The sequence below is a fragment of the Ornithorhynchus anatinus genome, chromosome 4 (genome assembly GCF_004115215.2).
Source record: "Ornithorhynchus anatinus isolate Pmale09 chromosome 4, mOrnAna1.pri.v4, whole genome shotgun sequence".
NCBI lineage: Eukaryota > Metazoa > Chordata > Mammalia > Monotremata > Ornithorhynchidae > Ornithorhynchus > Ornithorhynchus anatinus.
In genome coordinates this window covers 113434585-113451411 of record NC_041731.1, presented here as the reverse complement: position 1 = coordinate 113451411, position 16827 = coordinate 113434585, and the positions used below count along the sequence as shown (strand labels likewise).

Here is a 16827-nt window from a genome sequence, read left to right as displayed (position 1 = left end):
GTGCTCATTCCACTAAACCACACTGCTTCTTAATGCCAGAGCAGCGCTCTTTTCTTTGGACCAACAACAGAATATTAGGGAAAATGCAGTGGGAGAAAAGTGCACTTTTCCTGCTCCAAACCAGCTTGCTAGATACTCTCCCAAGTGTTTAGTATGATTCTACACATTCAATAGGCCACTATGTAAATACCATTGATGAGAATCATGGCACCAAAGGATTCTTGAAGGAAATTTATGATGATTGCCCTCCTAGACACAAACCATTTTCCCTCTAATCTAATCACCCATTCTTAATCTACACTTTTATTTCACTTCATACTTTAACTTTTCCCTCTAACTTCCTAAAGCATTCCCCCTAGTGACTCATCATAGACGTCACCCCCCCACACCCACCCTGCCTCCCGCCGCCCCATATATAAATTAATTCAAATTCTTGTAGCTTTGGAGCACATGTATTCAGACTTCCTCCAAGAGCCCACCAACGGCAAATCTCCATGATGAGGGAGCCTGTCTTATGGAGGCAGTTTTGAAAGCTAGCAGTCAGTAAGCAGAGACTTTGGAAAGTAGCTCTTAGGTTGATGAACCAACTATGATCCAGACCTGGAGTTTAGCTGGGGAAAAGAGGAGGAAAAGGAGATAAAATGAACTGAAAGCTCTGTACCTAGGAGAAGGAGACCAGGGAGACCTGGGGAGTTTGGGGTTGATGGGTGAAATTACAAACAAAAGGGGAATTAAAACTCTTGAAATGAAACTTAGGATTTGACTGTAATTTATGGCACAAATGACTTGCATTTCAATACATTTTGAACACTTTTGGGGGGTCTGTCTCACTGGCATGGATAGCTCATGTTGTCTGTAATGGCACATTACCTATTTCCCTCAGGCAGCTCCACATGAATGTCCCGCCCCACCGCAAGCTCAGTAGCTCTTCACTCAACTCATCTTCCCCTCTCAAATCTACTTCTCCGTTTAATTTTCTCATCACCATTTTCAACACCACCAACCACCCCATCCCAGAAACCTGCAACCTTGGAATTATCCTCGTCTCCTCACTCCCTTTCTACTTCACATTCATCTTGTCACTAAATTCTGCCTGTTTTTCTTCCTCAGCATTTTCCAGATCAACCCCTTTCTCTCCATCCAAAAGGACTCCACAGGTATTTGCAAATACCCCAGCTAGACTATTGTATCAGATTCAACTTTTAAGCATTCACAGTGACCTAACACATTTTTGCATTAATGACATCTGTTGATTGCTCACCATGTGTGGAGCACTGTACTAAGTGGTTGAGAAAGTACAGTACAATAGACTTGGTAGATCTGTTCCCTGTCCATAAGGTCCTCAGAGTCTGGTCTAGATTTGCACATAAATACTGTAGGACTAAGGGTGGAATGAATACCCAATGTTTAAGGGCTACAAATACAAGTGTATATGCAACACAGAAGGGAGAAAGTGTAAATGAAAGGATGGCTTAATCCCGGAAGGCCTCTTGGAGGAGATGTAATTTAAATAAGGCCTTGAAAGTGTGGAGGGTGGTTGTCTGTAGAGTAGAAGAGAGAGAGAATTCAAGGCCAGAGGTGGGATGGGGGAAGGGATTGGGGTTGAGATAGATTAGTTTGAGGTACAGGGAGCAAGTTTGAATTGCAGTTTGTGTTACAAGTGTTCTTTCAATCATTAATTCATTCAAACATATTTATTGAGCACTTACTGTGTGCAGAGCACTGTACTAAGATCTTGGAAAGTACAATTCAGCAATAAAGAGAGACAATCCCTGCCCACGCTGGGCTTACAGTCTAGAGGAAGGGAGACAGACTTCAAAACAAGTAAGCAGGCATTGATTTAAATGAAAAGAATCATAGATGTATATCCATCAAAACAAGTAAACAAGCATCAATATCAATAAATAGGATTATAAATATGTACATATATACACAAGTGCTGTGGGATGGGGTGAGTGTGGTAGAGCAAAGGGAGCAAGCCGGGGTGACGCGGAGGGGAGGGGGAGCTGAGGACAAGAGGACTTAGTCTGGGAAGGCCTCTTGCAGGAGGTGAGCCTTCAGTAGGGCTTTGAAGGGAGGAAGTGTGATTGGCGGAATTGGGGAGAGATGAAGTTCCAGGCCAGAGGTAGGATATGGGTCAGGGGTCGATGGCGGGTCAGGCGAGAACGAGTCACAGTGAGAAGGTGAGCACCAGAGGACCAGAGTGTGTGGGCTGGGATGTAGGAGAGAATGGTGGTGAGGTAAGAAGGGGCAAGGTGATGGAGAGCTTTGAAGCCAATAGTGAGGAATTTTTGTTTGATATGCAGGTTGATAGGCAACCACTGAAGATTTTTTTGGAGGGGGATAACATGCCCTGAGCATTTCTGTAAGAAGATAATCCAGGCAGCAGAGTGAAGTATAGACTAAAGTGGGGAGAGACAGGAGGTTGGGAGGTAAGAAAGGAGGATGATGCAGCAATCCAGTCGAGATAGGATGAGTGATTGTAATAACAATAACAATAACTATGGTATTTGTTAAGTGCTTAGTATGTGCCAAAGCACTGTTCTAAGCTCTGAGGTAGATACAAGGTAATCAGGTTGTCCCACATGAGGCTCACAGTCTTAATCCCCATTTTACATATGAGGTAACTGAGACACAGAGAAGTTAAGTGGTTTGCCAAAGGTGACACAGCAGACAAGTGGCCAAGCAGTGATTAGAACCTGTGACCTCTGACTTTCAAGCCTGTGCTCTTTCCATTAAGCTACACTGCTTTTCTTCTAACATGGGGGTGGTTTAGTTGGAGAGGAAAGGGCAGATCTTGGAGATGTTGTGAAAGTGAGACTGGCAGGCTTTGGTGATAGATTGAATATGTGGGTTGAATGAGAGACATGAGTGGAGGATTTTGAATTATGAGCTTGTGAGACCGGGAGGAGAGTGGTGCTGTCCATAGTGATGGAGAAGACTGGGGAGTACGGGGTTTTGTGTGAGAAAATGAGGAGTTCTCTTTTAAACAAGTTTAGTTCGAGGTCTTGGAGGGACCTCCAAATAGAGATGTCCTAAAGACTGCAGAAAAGAAAAGAGATCAAGGCTGGAGATGTAGATTTGGGAATCTCCATGGAGCGATGATAGTTTAAAGCCATTGGAGTGAGTGAGTTCTCCAAGGGCACGGGCATAGATGGATAGTAGAACAGGACTCAGAACTGAGCTTCGAGGTAATCCTACTGTAGAGGGTAGGAGGCAAAGAAGAAAACTTTGAAAGACACTAAGACTGAGCAGGCAGGGAGATAGAAGAAGCAGCAGAAAGTGTTTGTGATACCAAGGTTGGATGATGTTTCAAGAAGCGGATGGTCGACAGTGTCACATGCAGCTGAGAGGTCGAGGAGGATCAGTATGGACTAGAGGCCACTGACAATAAGGAGATCATTTGTGACCTTTCAGAGGGTCGTTTCTGTGGAGTGATAGGGGCAGAAGCTTGATTGGAGTGGTTGAGGAGAGAATTGAAGAAGAAGTGGAGGCAGTGGGAGCGTCTGGAGTTTGGAGAAGAATGGGAGTAGGGAGATTAGGTGATAACTAGAGGGAACCATAGAGTCAAGGGAAGGTGTTTCTAGGATATGGGTTGTTTGAGAACGTTTGAACGTTCGAAATTCACTGGAAAATGAATGATTGTATATCGCCATCAGGGAGGGCAGAGATGGGGCAAGTGTTTTGATGGTGAAGAGTTGGAGTCAGAAGCACAGATTGGAAGGAGTACCTTTTGAGAGGAGGCAGGAGATCTCTTCTAGGGAAAATGCTGGGAAAAATGGTAACTTTGAAGAGGAGGCAGGAGGACAGAGGGGCTGGAGGGGAGCAGGGAAGATTTTAGGGACAGCATACCTGATGGTTTCAATTTCATCAGTAAAGTATGTGACTAGGTCATTAGGAGAAAGAGCTGGGGATCTGTGGATATAGGGGTTTGAGGAGGGAGTTAAATGTCTGAAACAGCTGAAGTGAGGATGGAGAGATATTGTCAGATAGACATCCATCCTCCACTTTAAAACATATATTCACCTATACACATTTCCATTCTCTTTTTCTCATACTTATAAATTATTTTGTGTTTGTCTCTCTGTTAGAGTGCAAGTTTCTTGGGAGCAGGATGATTTCTGCCCTTATTGCACTTTTCCAAGCACTTACTAAAGAGTTCTGCACTCTTAGCACTCAATAAATCTTATTAATCGATTGGTAAAAATAGTATGTTTTCATAGTACCGTGAAGACACTTGTATCCATCCCAGCACTCAGTACAGAACCTGGCACGTAGTAAACACTTAACAATACCACTATTATTGTTATTACTTGTCTGAGTCAACCTGCTGCCACTTTCAAAGATATAACTCCATGATGGATAAGTCTTTGCTCTGATCCATTAATTACGTTGTTTGTGGCCTTCTACCCATTTGAATGGTGTTTATTTCATCAGAAAAGCTGTAGAAACATGTCTGCTGGTTACATGGGCAAGGGAAAGAAAAAATGAGGCAGAGAGAAAGAAGGAGGGAGGAAGAGAGAGAGAGAAAGCACCCATGATAGAGACTAAAACTTCACTAAAGCCTCTTTTGCCAGCTTGACAGGGGTTTCTTCGATCAAATCATCTGTGCCTCAGCTTTCCTTCTGTAAAATGGAAAAATATAACATTAAATACTAACCTACAAAAGAAGAATAGAGCACTTTGAAGAAATAATTCTTATCTTAATGTGTAATGAAGCTGTGGATGAGGAAATTGGGCTTCTAAAATTATGAAGCAATTTAACTATCCTCTTCTCTCCTTTTCTCGAAGAAAAACAAAACTGTAAGTGAGCAACTCTGAAGATGTCAGTAATAAGGCACAGCATAGAGAGGATCAAAGTGGTACAACTTAGAGTGATATTCCAATAACTAGAACTGATATTAACATCATGGTACTTTATTACAGCAACAAAGAATGTAACAGGAACAGACTATAGCACAAATTATTCTTGGGACAAAAACTGTAAGGAGAATAGGATACTGTTAAAAAAAAACCTTAAGCTCTTCTTGCTACAATCTCAAGATTAAAATTTCCCAGTTACTCCGATGCTGTATATTATGGTGATACATCATTTCAAAGTGTCAGTTTAAGAAAGGATTAGACTCAGGACTTTCTAAAAGACAAAACTTAGTTTGTATTTACTTATCACATCTCTGTCTATTATAAAGAATGCCGTGAACTAGTGTGTTTTTTAAATCATTTTATATGCAAACACAGAGTAGCATGCTGACAGTTTTATCTTAGAATAACTACCAGAAAGGCACTTTTTATTGGGTTTTTTGTGTGTTTTTTTAATGTCTACAACTAATTTTGTACATTACTCTTAAAGAACTAACAAAGTGTTACTTTAAGAATTCTGATTCTAGAACCTAATTTATCAACAAGTGGAGTACATCTCATATATGAGTTCTTTATTGAATCTTTTACTGTCACCTTGTCTATAACAACAGTTTGTAAACCTGGATAACTTGGCAGATGAGGTGACTCGCAGCTCTGCTGCCAAACACAATATAGTTCATACAGTTCATGTTGTATTCACAGCTTCAGATCTCAGTTTACAAAGAATCAGAGAACTGTGCACAATATAATATTTTCCACGCTTTCACAGAAAAGTAGTCCAAAGCTTTCGGTTTCTGTTTCAGTGCTTCTTGGTCTAGTGGTTGGAGGACACATCATTCTTGGGTCTTGTGAAAAATCCAGACTATGCGAGGTTGTTTTTCCTCAAGGGAGCAGACATAACGTTGTTTACATTGCAAAATAATGAGAATAATAATAATGAACTGTGATATTTCTTAGGTGCTTACTATATGTCAAGCACTGTACTAAGTGCTAGGAGAAGATACAAGATCAGATTCCGTATGGTATCTGGTTCCATTCAGTATAATTAGGAGAGAGAACAGATACTGAATCCCCTTTTTGCAGTTGAGGAAACTGAGGTACAGAGAAGTTAAGTGATTTGCCCATCATCACACAGCAGACAAGTGGCAGACCTGGGATTATAACCCAGGTCCCCTGTTTCCAGGACCCATGCTCTTTCCACTAGGCCATGCTGCTTCTCAGAAATTTATGGAAACTCATGGAAGGCCAACACAATATTGGTTGGTCTTCAGAAAATTGACTTGTTTCTATTTGTCCAATAGAAGTCCAGTCAGAAATACAGGGGTAGGGCCTGCAACCTAGGAAGAACTTAGTGATCAGCCTTTCCTCTGTGATCTGATCCCCCTGCTGATGGATGGCATTTATGTATCTTCCTGACCCCTCCCTCTTTCTTCTTCCATTGCTGTCAAAACCTGAAGAAGCAGATCCCCAGAATAATTAGGTTGGATGTTCCTAGTGGGAAGGAAACATGTCTCGGCATCTGTTGTATACTACCATACTTTGACCTTGATAAGTCAATTAATCAATCAAATGGGTTTTTTTGGTATTCATTAAGCTCTTATTATGTGCCAGGCACTTTTCTAAGTGCTGGGGTAGATATGGGTAACTAGGTTGGACACAGTCCCTGTCCCACATGGGGTTAACAGTCTTAATTCCCATTTTACAGATGAGGTAACTGAAACACAGAGAAATTAAGTGACTTGCCCAAGGTCACTCTGCAGACATGTGGCAGAGCCAGGTTTTATTTTATCTATTTACTGGGCCATATTTATTGAGCTCTTCCTGTGTGCACGGCACTGTATACTGAGTACTTGAGAGAGTATAATACAACAGAGATGGTAGACACATTTCCTGATCATGACGAGGTAGTGGCTCAATAAATACCTTTGGTAAATTGAGTGACAATTGGAAATGCCTATATCTCTGGTGTGATCAGGTAGAAAGGTGGATTTAGGGTTCAAAGAGGACACTGATGTTGCTTTGAACTTTCTCCCTCATCACCTGTAGAAATCAACCAGGCAGGAAGCACCTCAAGTGTCAGATCTTCAGGGCAAGGGATCAGGCAGGTGTAGCAGAGGCAGAGAGGCTGGTGAAAGACAAAAGCGTAAAGAGTTGAGAGGAAACTGTGAGGAGGAGCAAAATGGAGGTTGACTGGTCAATAATTCATAAATATACATGGGGGTTTCTGATGACTAACTGATATCCTTGATGCCTTAATATAACAAATGTCAATGAACAAGTGGTAAACCAATGTGCACCCAAGCAGCTACACAACTGATGCTGGACTCTGATATAAGAGTGTGCTGTGTGGATAGGGGAGAAGGGGGCGGTTCAATCAATCCATCAATCAGTGGTATTTATTGAGCATTTACTAAGTAATGAGTACACTGTTCTGCATTAAATGTGTGGGACAGTGCAATACAGTAGAATTAGCAGACACATTTCCTGCCCATAACAAACTTACAGTCTAGAGTCGAGTTTACAAGCTTACGATTTGCAAGTTTACCATTTACAAGGTAGAGATGATTTTGAGAAGCAGCATGGCTTAGTGGCAGTCAGAAGGTCAGGGGTTTCTAATCCTGGCTCTCCCAAGTGTCTGCTGTGACCTCGGGCAAGTCATTTAACTTCTCTGTGCCTCAGTTACCTCATCTGTAAAACGGGGATTGAGACTTTGAACCCCACGTGGGTCAGGGACTCTCTGCAACCCAATTTGCTTGTACCCACCCCAGCTTTTAGTACAATGCCTAGCAGGTGGTAAGCGCTTAATAAATGCCATTAATGTTGGTATTTGTTAAGCGCTTACTATGTGCTGAGCACTGTTCTAAGCGCTGGGGTAGACATAGGGGAATCAGGTTGTCCCACATGGGGCTCACAGTCTTAATCCCCATTTTACAGATGAGGGAACTGAGGCACAGAGAAGCATTATAATTATTATAGTGGTGGTTGTCACAGGGCACCTTCCAAATGGCTGACCAATAGGTTTATCTTAACGACAAAACTGGATCTCCACTGATTGAGTTGAATTAGTTATTCTTTCCATCCAGGCCAATTTCTTTAAGATAAATTCCTCTGCCAAATGAGTTTCATAGCAAGCATCTTGGTATATTCTTCTTCCTGCTGGGTTTCTGGGATTTTTGTTTGTCTGTAGCTTTAAAAATGAAAGACATCTTTGAATTTTAGGGTGGATTACACGGACCAATCAATATGCAGTGTGCTTATGTGTTTCCTTAGGGAAATAGCTGATTTCCATAGGTCTGATCAAATCGTTTTCATTCTAGCGGCGGCTGCGGCAGATATGGCGTATCACCACATCAGACCTCCCATTGGCTACTCTATTCCCAAGCCCATATCATCCCTGTTAATGAGGGGATGGAATGCGTGCCCTGAGGTAAGCAAGATTCCCAAAAAAGGCTGTGGCTCAAACTGTCTTAGCCTTTTCACTTCCAAGTCTCGTTTAATTGCTGATTTACATTCTCCTCTGCTTTTTTACAGCATTTGTTAAGCACTTATTACCTGCCAGGTACTTTATTAAGTGGTGAGGTAGATACAAGACAATCAGATTGGACACATTCCATGTCCCACATAGGGCTCCCAGTCTTAACTCCCATTTATAGTGGAGGTAACTGAGGCACAGAGAAGTTACATGACTTGCCTGAAATTACACAGCAGACAAGTGGTGGAGCCAGAACTAGAAACCGAGTCCTCTGACTCTCAGGCTCTTCAACATGTAATGGCTGGAGGAGGCTTAATTTTGTGTATGTCCTCCCCTTTCTCCACAGAATTTGAAATGAATAATAGAGAATGCGACAGCAACCGGTAACTTCTGCTAAGGTCCAATTTAAAAGTAACTTCTGCCTACTCAACCGAAGTATTTACAAAAGAGAGGCAGGTGATCAAAAGTCATTATTCTTTATGGAATGACTTATGGCAGCATAGACAACCATAACAGTAACATGGGTGAAGATCATGTGGATGGTATTTATTCAGTGCTTACTATGTTCCAAGCCCTGTACTAAATGCTGAGATGGAGACAAGACATCAGATTAGATATAGTCCTTGATCCACATAGGGGTACCAATATAAGAGAGAGGGAGAGTGGGTATTCTATCCCCTCCCCATTTTACAGATGAGAAAACTCAGGAACAGAGAAGAGAAGTTACATGCCCAGCATCGTACAGAAGGGATGTGACAGCCAAGGCCTCTGAATTCCTAGTCCCCATAGTTTTTCCACACATTTGAGAAAAACGAATCCTAGAGTTGACATATGTTCCATTAATGTTTAGATCACCAACAGCACATCTGCCAGTATTGTATCAGTCCATCAATCAATCATATTTAATGAGAACTTGCCATGTGCAGAGCCCTGTACAAAGTATGGGAGAGACTACAATAGAGTTAGAAGACATGATCGCTTCCCTAGAGTAGGTTAGGGGGAAGCAATATGCTACAGTTGATAGAGCACACAGGCCTGGGAGTCAGAAGGTCATAGGTTCTAATACCTGTTCCGCCACTTGTCTACTGTGTAACCTTGGACAAGTCACTTCACTTCTCTGGGCCTCATCTGTAAAATGAGGATTGAGACTGTGAGTCCCACTTGAGACAGGAACTGTGTCCAATCCAAATTGCTTGAAGCACTCCAGGGCTTAGTAGACTTAGTACAGTGCCTGGCACCACAATTATCATTATTATTATTATTATTATCATTTATGGTCATGCAAGCTTCTGCTAAAGAGATGTTTGTGTTGCCAGTGACTTCGTTATCTGCATTTCCTTTCTTTGTCCACACAAAAGAAAGAGAAAAACTGTCAAACAACGATAGTGGTGGAAGAGGAGAAGGAGTCAGAAGGTCATGGGTTCTTATCCTGGTCCTCCACTTGTCTGCTGTGTGACCTTGGACAAGTCACTTCACTTCTCTGTGCCTCAGTTACCTCCTCTGTAAAATGGGGATTGAGACTGTGAGCCCCATCTGGGACAGGGACTGTTTCCAACCTGATTTGCTGAACCCATCCCAGTGCTCAGTACAGTGCCTGGCCCATAATAAGCACTTAAGAAATACCATTATTATTATTAGGAGAGAGTATCCACATGTAAAAAAGTTAAATACCAATGAAAAAAAGGAAAGGGTGTAGCTAGAGGAGTCAAGGAAAGGTGGAAGAGAAAGAGCAAGGGTAGGATTAAAATGAAATTTCCCAAGCACTGATGGGGGGAGAGGAAGAGGTCTGGTGCAGTTTCTTCCCCCTGACAGAGTGGCTTTTCCTGGCAGAGGTCAGAATGGAAGACCCCACTGGTCACGGATCTTAACAGGTCCAAAGTGGCATTGGCCTAGCCACTTTGGGTAACCAGCATGTCTCCATGGCAACCATAGCCAGGGCCAAAGGCGAACCCTGCCTCTGAAGGAGGTCAGCACTGACAACTCCATATTGGCACGGGACTGGCCGTTTATGCAACCATTGCTTATGATATCACATTACGCCTTGTGCTTGGCATTTTGTGACTGAGTCACGTGTCACGTGGAAGCAACGGTTCAGGCTTTGTCCTCGGGCATTCAAAACGCTGAAACCTGTTGTGTTCCCTAGTTCCTGGAAGCAATTCTCTCGTTAATCTTTCTAAGCAGATTGAGGCCTACGTATTTCTTCTCGATCCCTGGAAGAGCTTGCACGGTGACAGAGATTGAGAGGTGAGAGAAGAGGAGATCGTGGTCATGTGGAAAGGGGAATCTCATTTCTTGGAAAAAGCTTGAACTCCTGGCTGTGTGAGAGGAGGTTGATCGTAAGCTCCTTAAGAGCCGGAAATGTGATTACCAACTCTACCAACTCTATTGTAATCTCCAAAGCTCTTTCTTAGCACAGTAAGCACTCAGTACATACCATGGATTGAATGAATGATTGATTGTTGAAAATGAAGGAGAGTTGGAAGTAGATGGAACCTGATGAGTGACGATTGTTGTGCTGTTTGACCTGGCCTAACATTGGAGATAGAGAGCAGAGCAAAATGAATTTGCAGCTCTAACACCAACTTTGCATCAAATGTACTCTGCAAAACATGGGCAGGAGGGAAAAAAAGAATGGCAAGGGGCATGCTTACTGATGTTTAAGGTTAGGGAACAGAACAGAAATGTAGGAAAAGGAAAGGGAGGTAATGAGCAGCTCTCTGATTGCCTGGAAGAGAGATAGGCTGGTGATGGAACAATGTTGACAACCTCAGAGACAGTGAACAGGAGCTGCTGGGAAAGCCTTTAGGAACAGAAAACCAGGCAAAAATGGAGGAAAGGAGTATTAATTAGGAAAAATGTTGGAAACTGTGCGTCTTTTCCCTTTAGGAAAATGGCATTGAAGCAATGAAAATTTGTTTTCTACATTTTATTGCTATAACTCATCACAGTCAGGTTGTTTTAGTAAAACTACACTTCCTTTAATTTGATGTTGCTTGAGTGTGATTCATTCTCTTCTACGTGCTTTTAAAATCTCATTTGCATCAACACACTCCCTTTTGGGTTGGTGCCTTTCTCTTGAAGGACCCATTGTGCTTCTTCACTAGCTGAGTGGTGCTCAGACCAAAGAGGAGTGTAGCTCTAAACCCGAGAGATCAAACCTCGAGAGCTAACATGCTAATGGATTATTTATTTTTTCAAAATCTTAAATTAATAGCAATTGGAGATAAAGCGCCCTAATTTGTGTGTGTGTGTGTGTGTGTGTGTGTGTGTGTGTGTGTGTGTGTGTGTGTGTAGGATGGGCTGCGTTGATCTTTTTAGCTCTAATTTTCTCGAGTGCTGAGATGACTGAATCTCAGATCTCCACCTAGTGGCTATGATTTAGTTTGTGGATTTTATGGAAAAAAGCAGACACTTAAGGATCCTGGATAAAAACAGGGTTCAGTGCTTACTCTCCAAGAGAAAGAAAGGATTCAGGGGTTCTCCCACTTGATGCTTTAGACCCACGTAAGCTCCTGAGGACATCTCGGTGGTTCCAAATGAAATTATAATTTGCAAGTGATTAACGTTATCAGTAAAGTAGCAGTCAACCTATCCAGAGCTGGTTTGTTTGGTTTTTTTTTTTTCTTATTCAGATTGGGAAAACATAGCACACACAGAAACAGAGTCTTCGTTTAAACTCAGATGTGAACAAAGTCACATGAAAGTACACAGGATTGAGGAAATGTAATCATTTCTGATGCAAACATCAAGTGAGATTCAGTGCCTTTCTTTATCTCCTCCCCCCGTTTCTATTTTGGCTGTTTAAGGTCTGTGATTTTTTGGTTCCTTTTCCATTTTCAGAAGCATCCTTTCTTTCCGATTGCCACCTTCCTTAGGGATTGTGATTCAATTAATTGTATAAAAAGAAGCCTTCAGTAGATTTGGGGTTTGCTGCCTTACATTCAAACCAAATATTTTCTTTTTATTGATTTTGTAGACCTTTGGAGAATCTCTCCACAAAATAACATATTTGGAATAGAAAGGAGGGAGGAGTGGTGTGCCTGTCTTGAAGGAAATGAAAGAGGAAAGTGATTATTGTTCAAATTCTTGTTCTCACTTGCTCTGCCTGCAAAGGTGGTCATATTAGCATATTCAGCAGATGGTGGCTACAGCGTGGGTTTTGGAGCCGAGTTTTCAGTTCCATTTATTCTGCTGAGGACTAGCAGATCTCCATTCTCTGCCTCAAAATGACTCTCTTTTAACTCCGGAAATGGAGAAAGCTCTTTAATGCATTTCCAGGGTCGCGTCATCTTCTTTACCGATGCTGTCACCTTCACGGGGTTGAAGATTTTGATCTTCTTGCAAAGCATGCCCATTATCTCTGTGCACATCACTTTTCTTTTGCAGCTCCTTCTCACCCCATGGTGGTCCATTTGGGGCGGCATCGGAGTCGCTGGAACCCAGTGAGTGAGGCAGACTAGATATTTTGACTAGGCTTGTATCAGATAATGCCTGGACTTCACTTTTCCCATTTTCTGCAGTTGGCGGGACTTCATTTTTCACATCATTTGAGTCCATCTGGGTGAGCTGGGTTACCACTGGAGACTCGACCTCACTTCTACCAGATAGGTTTTTAATTTCTTTCCCTATGATTTTTCCCACTGGTGCTTCAGTGCTATCAGTTCTATGTAATTCATCTGCATCATGGATTCCTTTTTTGCTGCTACTGGTTAGGTGCCAGTTGGCTTGTGTGTCAGAAAGAGATGTACTGATATCCTTGGAAAGTTCTAGGCTATTTTGAGAGGGAATTAAATGTGTTTCCATGAATGCTGCATTGCTCTTTGAGAGAGTGGGGAGAGATGGGGGAAATTCACAAGATTCTCCCTGCAACTGATTTCTTCCAAGAGATTCAGTCTCTTCCCCTCTTCTATACTCCTTTATTCTTTCTTCAGTTATCTGACTTTGATTCCTTTTCTCCTGCCCCGGTTGTCCCAGTTCAAGGCTTGATCGTGGCAACTGACAGTCTGCCCCTTGATCCAGATTCCCATTATATTCCTTGCTGAATGTGTCTATTGTTGATTCATATGTCTTCTGGGCTTCTTCTTTAAGCCTAGAATAACAATGGACCTCTTTCAGCTCCTCAGTGGGTAGCCAACTGTGGAACTTAGAAGGCTCTGCAGACTCTGATACTATGTGTTCAGATGCTACCCTGGAAGGCAGTGACTGGGAAACATGACAAGCCAAACTATCCCAGGGACCAAGTGTACTGTGGGATCCCTGAAATGAATCACCAAGAGCATTTTCCATTTCCTCATGTGGAGTTTGGTGCAGTGGGTGGCTGTGGTCTGGCGGAACAATTAAAGTACAGATTTTGGTATGATTTCCATTGGAGATGTTGTCAGAGGTGTGATGAGCACTTTTTAGCGGATTTTTTTTGACTATAAGCAGAGTGTTCTCACCTATGGAAGTTATCTGAACCGCCTTTCCAGAATCTTTGTTCCTACCCGACATCAGTTCCTTATCGGGTTTAAGTAAAAAATTTGGGGAAACAGTCCTCATGCTTTTACAGATCTCTGCTGATCCAGTGGAGCCTAGAAATGGTGCTTCTGGGACTGTGTTGGCTGGCTTTCTCTTTGTTTCATTTCTAGGACCTTTGGGGGATTTCCTGGGAGCTGATGGCTGTTTGCTTGATTTGGGCAGGGATTTCTCTCTGTGGGGTGATTTTTCTGGATGGATCCGTGCTTTTCTAAAGGGATGTACATTAAATTTTTTGCTTAGGTTAGGTCTCTTCATTTCATGCTTTGATTTAGGTAGACCTGTTCTTTCCTTTTCAAGGATTCCCATACCCAGAGACAAATTTCCTTCTTGGCTCCTTCCCCAAGAATGTCGATGCCTTTGAGCATCCAAGATGACCACTTGGCTTTGAATCGGCCTTTGCCTTTGTTGCCGTCTGAGTCCTGCCTCAGTGGTGTCGATCAACAATGCATCCGACCTGTTTACCCTCTCCCAGTTGGGATCGTGGAAGCTGACTCTCTCTGAAGTGGATCTTTTCTTGATTCCTCGCACTGATTCCATTTGCCCATCCCTCTTGTGGATACGTGTGGGATCATTTTCTTCTAGCTTTCTCTCGGCCTTGACATGTTTCCTGTGTTTCGGTTTCTTTCCTCTCCTACAATCTCGCAGCTGCTCCCAGGGTACATATTCAGAGATAAGAGACCCGTTTGCCTGCACGTAAGTAGGTTGTTGTCCTCTTAACGCTCTGCCCGGATCTTCATATTTTGATCTACGATTTTGTAGAGTCTTTAGTACGCAGTGTTCACTTGGCAAGCTGGGTTTGGAGGAAGAGCTTGTAATAAAACGTCTTTGCCTGTGAGGTTGTAAGGCATTGTCTTCGGTTTCTATTGGAGGCTGCCACGATTCATTTGTTAAATGCTTTTGAAGACTTCCCCTTGCCAAGGCTGAAGTGGGTGTTGCGATTCTTCTGTTCAATGTGCCATTGCTGATATCTCCTAAACGATAAATGCCGAAATTTAGCACATGGCAGGGTTTTATTACATCAACTAAACAGATGTTTAGAAACCCTATGTAAACAGCTCCGAGAGGCTGCCTCGGCTTATGCCATCCCCCCTGAACGTTTTGTTAAGTCTCAGTCAAATCTGCAGAGGATATTTCAATTTTATAGAGCTTTTGCAATTAGGGCTACACATTGTGACCACATTCGATCAGTTGTGACGCTGAATTAAAATTAGTTATCTGAGAGTTAGAAATGCTCACCCCAAGTTATGAGGCAAGAAAATGGACACTATTGTATTTTCATAGTACTCTTGTCCTGTCTTATACCATCAAGACACATCCGACCCATAGCAACACAATGGACACATCTCTCCCAGAACGCCCTGCTTTCCATCTGCATTTGTTCTCCTACTAAATCCCTATAGTTTTCTTGGTAAAAATACAGAATTGGTTTGCCACTGCCTTTCTTCTGCGCACTCAACTTGAGTCTCCGCCCTCGACTCTCTCCCATGCCGCTGCTGCCCAGCACGGGGGAGTTTTGACTTGTAGCAGATTGCCCTCCACTCTCTAGCCACTGCCCAAGCTAGGAATGGAATGGATAGACCTCTGCTTGGCTCTCCCTCCCTTAGTTGAGACTGGTAGAGGACTGAAAACTCTCCAGGTGCAACCCTGAGAAGGGTCCATATTATTAGCAGTAGTAATTGTATTTATTGAGTGCCCACCAGGTGCAGTGCACTGGACTAAACAACTGGAAAATAATACAGAAGCACAAGATACATTCCCTACCTTCAAGGAGCTTGCAGGAGAGACAGATTTGGAAATATTGAATATGATATGCACACGTGTTGATGATTAAGCTCATTGTAGTCAGGGAATGTGTCTGTTTACTGTTGAATTGTACTCTCCCAAGGGATTAGTACAGTGCTCTGCACACAGTAAGTGCTCAATAAATACAAATGAATGAATTAGTCGAAAAGTCATGTTAGATGAGGCAGTGTGGCCTGCTTGCAAAGGTGCCTTACTGGTCCATCTTACTGGTAGGCCCTTATGTGCTGTGCAATCTTGAATAAGTCACTGACCTTCTTTATGCCTCAGTTTCTTCAGCTGTAAAATGAGGATAAAATACCCATTCTCCCTTCCTCAGACTGTGAGAGCCGGGTGGAATAGGGACTGGGTCCTGATGGGATTATCTTGCATCTCCCCCAGGGCTTAACAGAGTGCTTGGCTCACAGTATGTGCTCAATAAATGCCATCATTATGCTCAAGTGGATTTTAGAATGAATTAAAAGGTGGGAGGGGCAGAGTTCTGGCATATATTTTAGTGAATGGAGTTCCAAGTCCTGGTAATCATGTGACCAAGGGTCAGGTGTGGGCAAGATAAGAGTGGGATAACCCAGGAGGTGAGTTTCAGGGGAGTGAGGAGGGCAAGAAAGGACTAGAGAGTGAGGAGTGTCAGCAAGTAAAGCCGAGAGAGCAACTGAAGAGCAGCATGCGCAGTGCGCAGTGCACGCAGTGCGCAGCGTGGCGCAGTGGAAAGAGCATGGGCTTTGGAGTCAGGGCTCATGAGTTCGAATCCCAGCTCTGCCACCTGTCAGCTGTGTGACTGTGGGCAAGTCACTTAACTTCTCTGTGCCTCAGTTCCCTCATCTGTAAAATGGGGATTAAGACTGTGAGCCCCACGTGGGACAACCTGCTTCCCCTGTGTCTACCCCAGCGCTTAGAACAGTGCTCGGCACATAGTAAGCGCTTAACAAATACCAACATTAACATTAAGAGACTTAAGGCCAGTGGTCAAGGGTCTTTGCTCTGGAGGGATATGGAAAACGGCTCAAGGTTTTTGGCAAGAGGAGAGATGGGATGAGCAATACTGCATGAAGGGACTCTAGGCAGCTGCATGGAGGATGGGCTAATTATGATGCAATACACTAGTTCAATTGCAGTGTATCAAGTGAACTCAGACAGTGGATATTTGGGTGATGATGATGATGATGATGACATTTGTT

At 42.9% G+C, this 16827-nt stretch overlaps 1 protein-coding gene and 1 non-coding gene across 6 annotated transcripts in view; one reads left to right on the top strand and one right to left on the bottom strand.

Annotated features, from left to right (window-relative positions):
- Positions 1-16827, top strand: part of LOC103170225 (serine/threonine-protein kinase TNNI3K) — a 340681-nt gene that overhangs the window by 244436 nt on the left and 79418 nt on the right. For 4 of the 5 annotated variants that reach the window (XM_029062873.2, XM_029062872.2, XM_029062871.2 and 1 more), the window contains one exon: positions 8178-8287. In XM_029062873.2, coding sequence (XP_028918706.1) covers positions 8178-8287 — 110 coding nt within the window. Of the gene's footprint in view, positions 1-8177; positions 8288-10513; positions 10577-16827 lie in introns of all 5 variants that reach the window. The other variant, XM_029062874.2, reaches the window with a different exon arrangement.
- LOC114811589 lies at positions 15366-15503 on the bottom strand. The gene has a single exon (XR_003759285.1). It is a non-coding gene; the product is annotated as a small nucleolar RNA SNORA7 (small nucleolar RNA).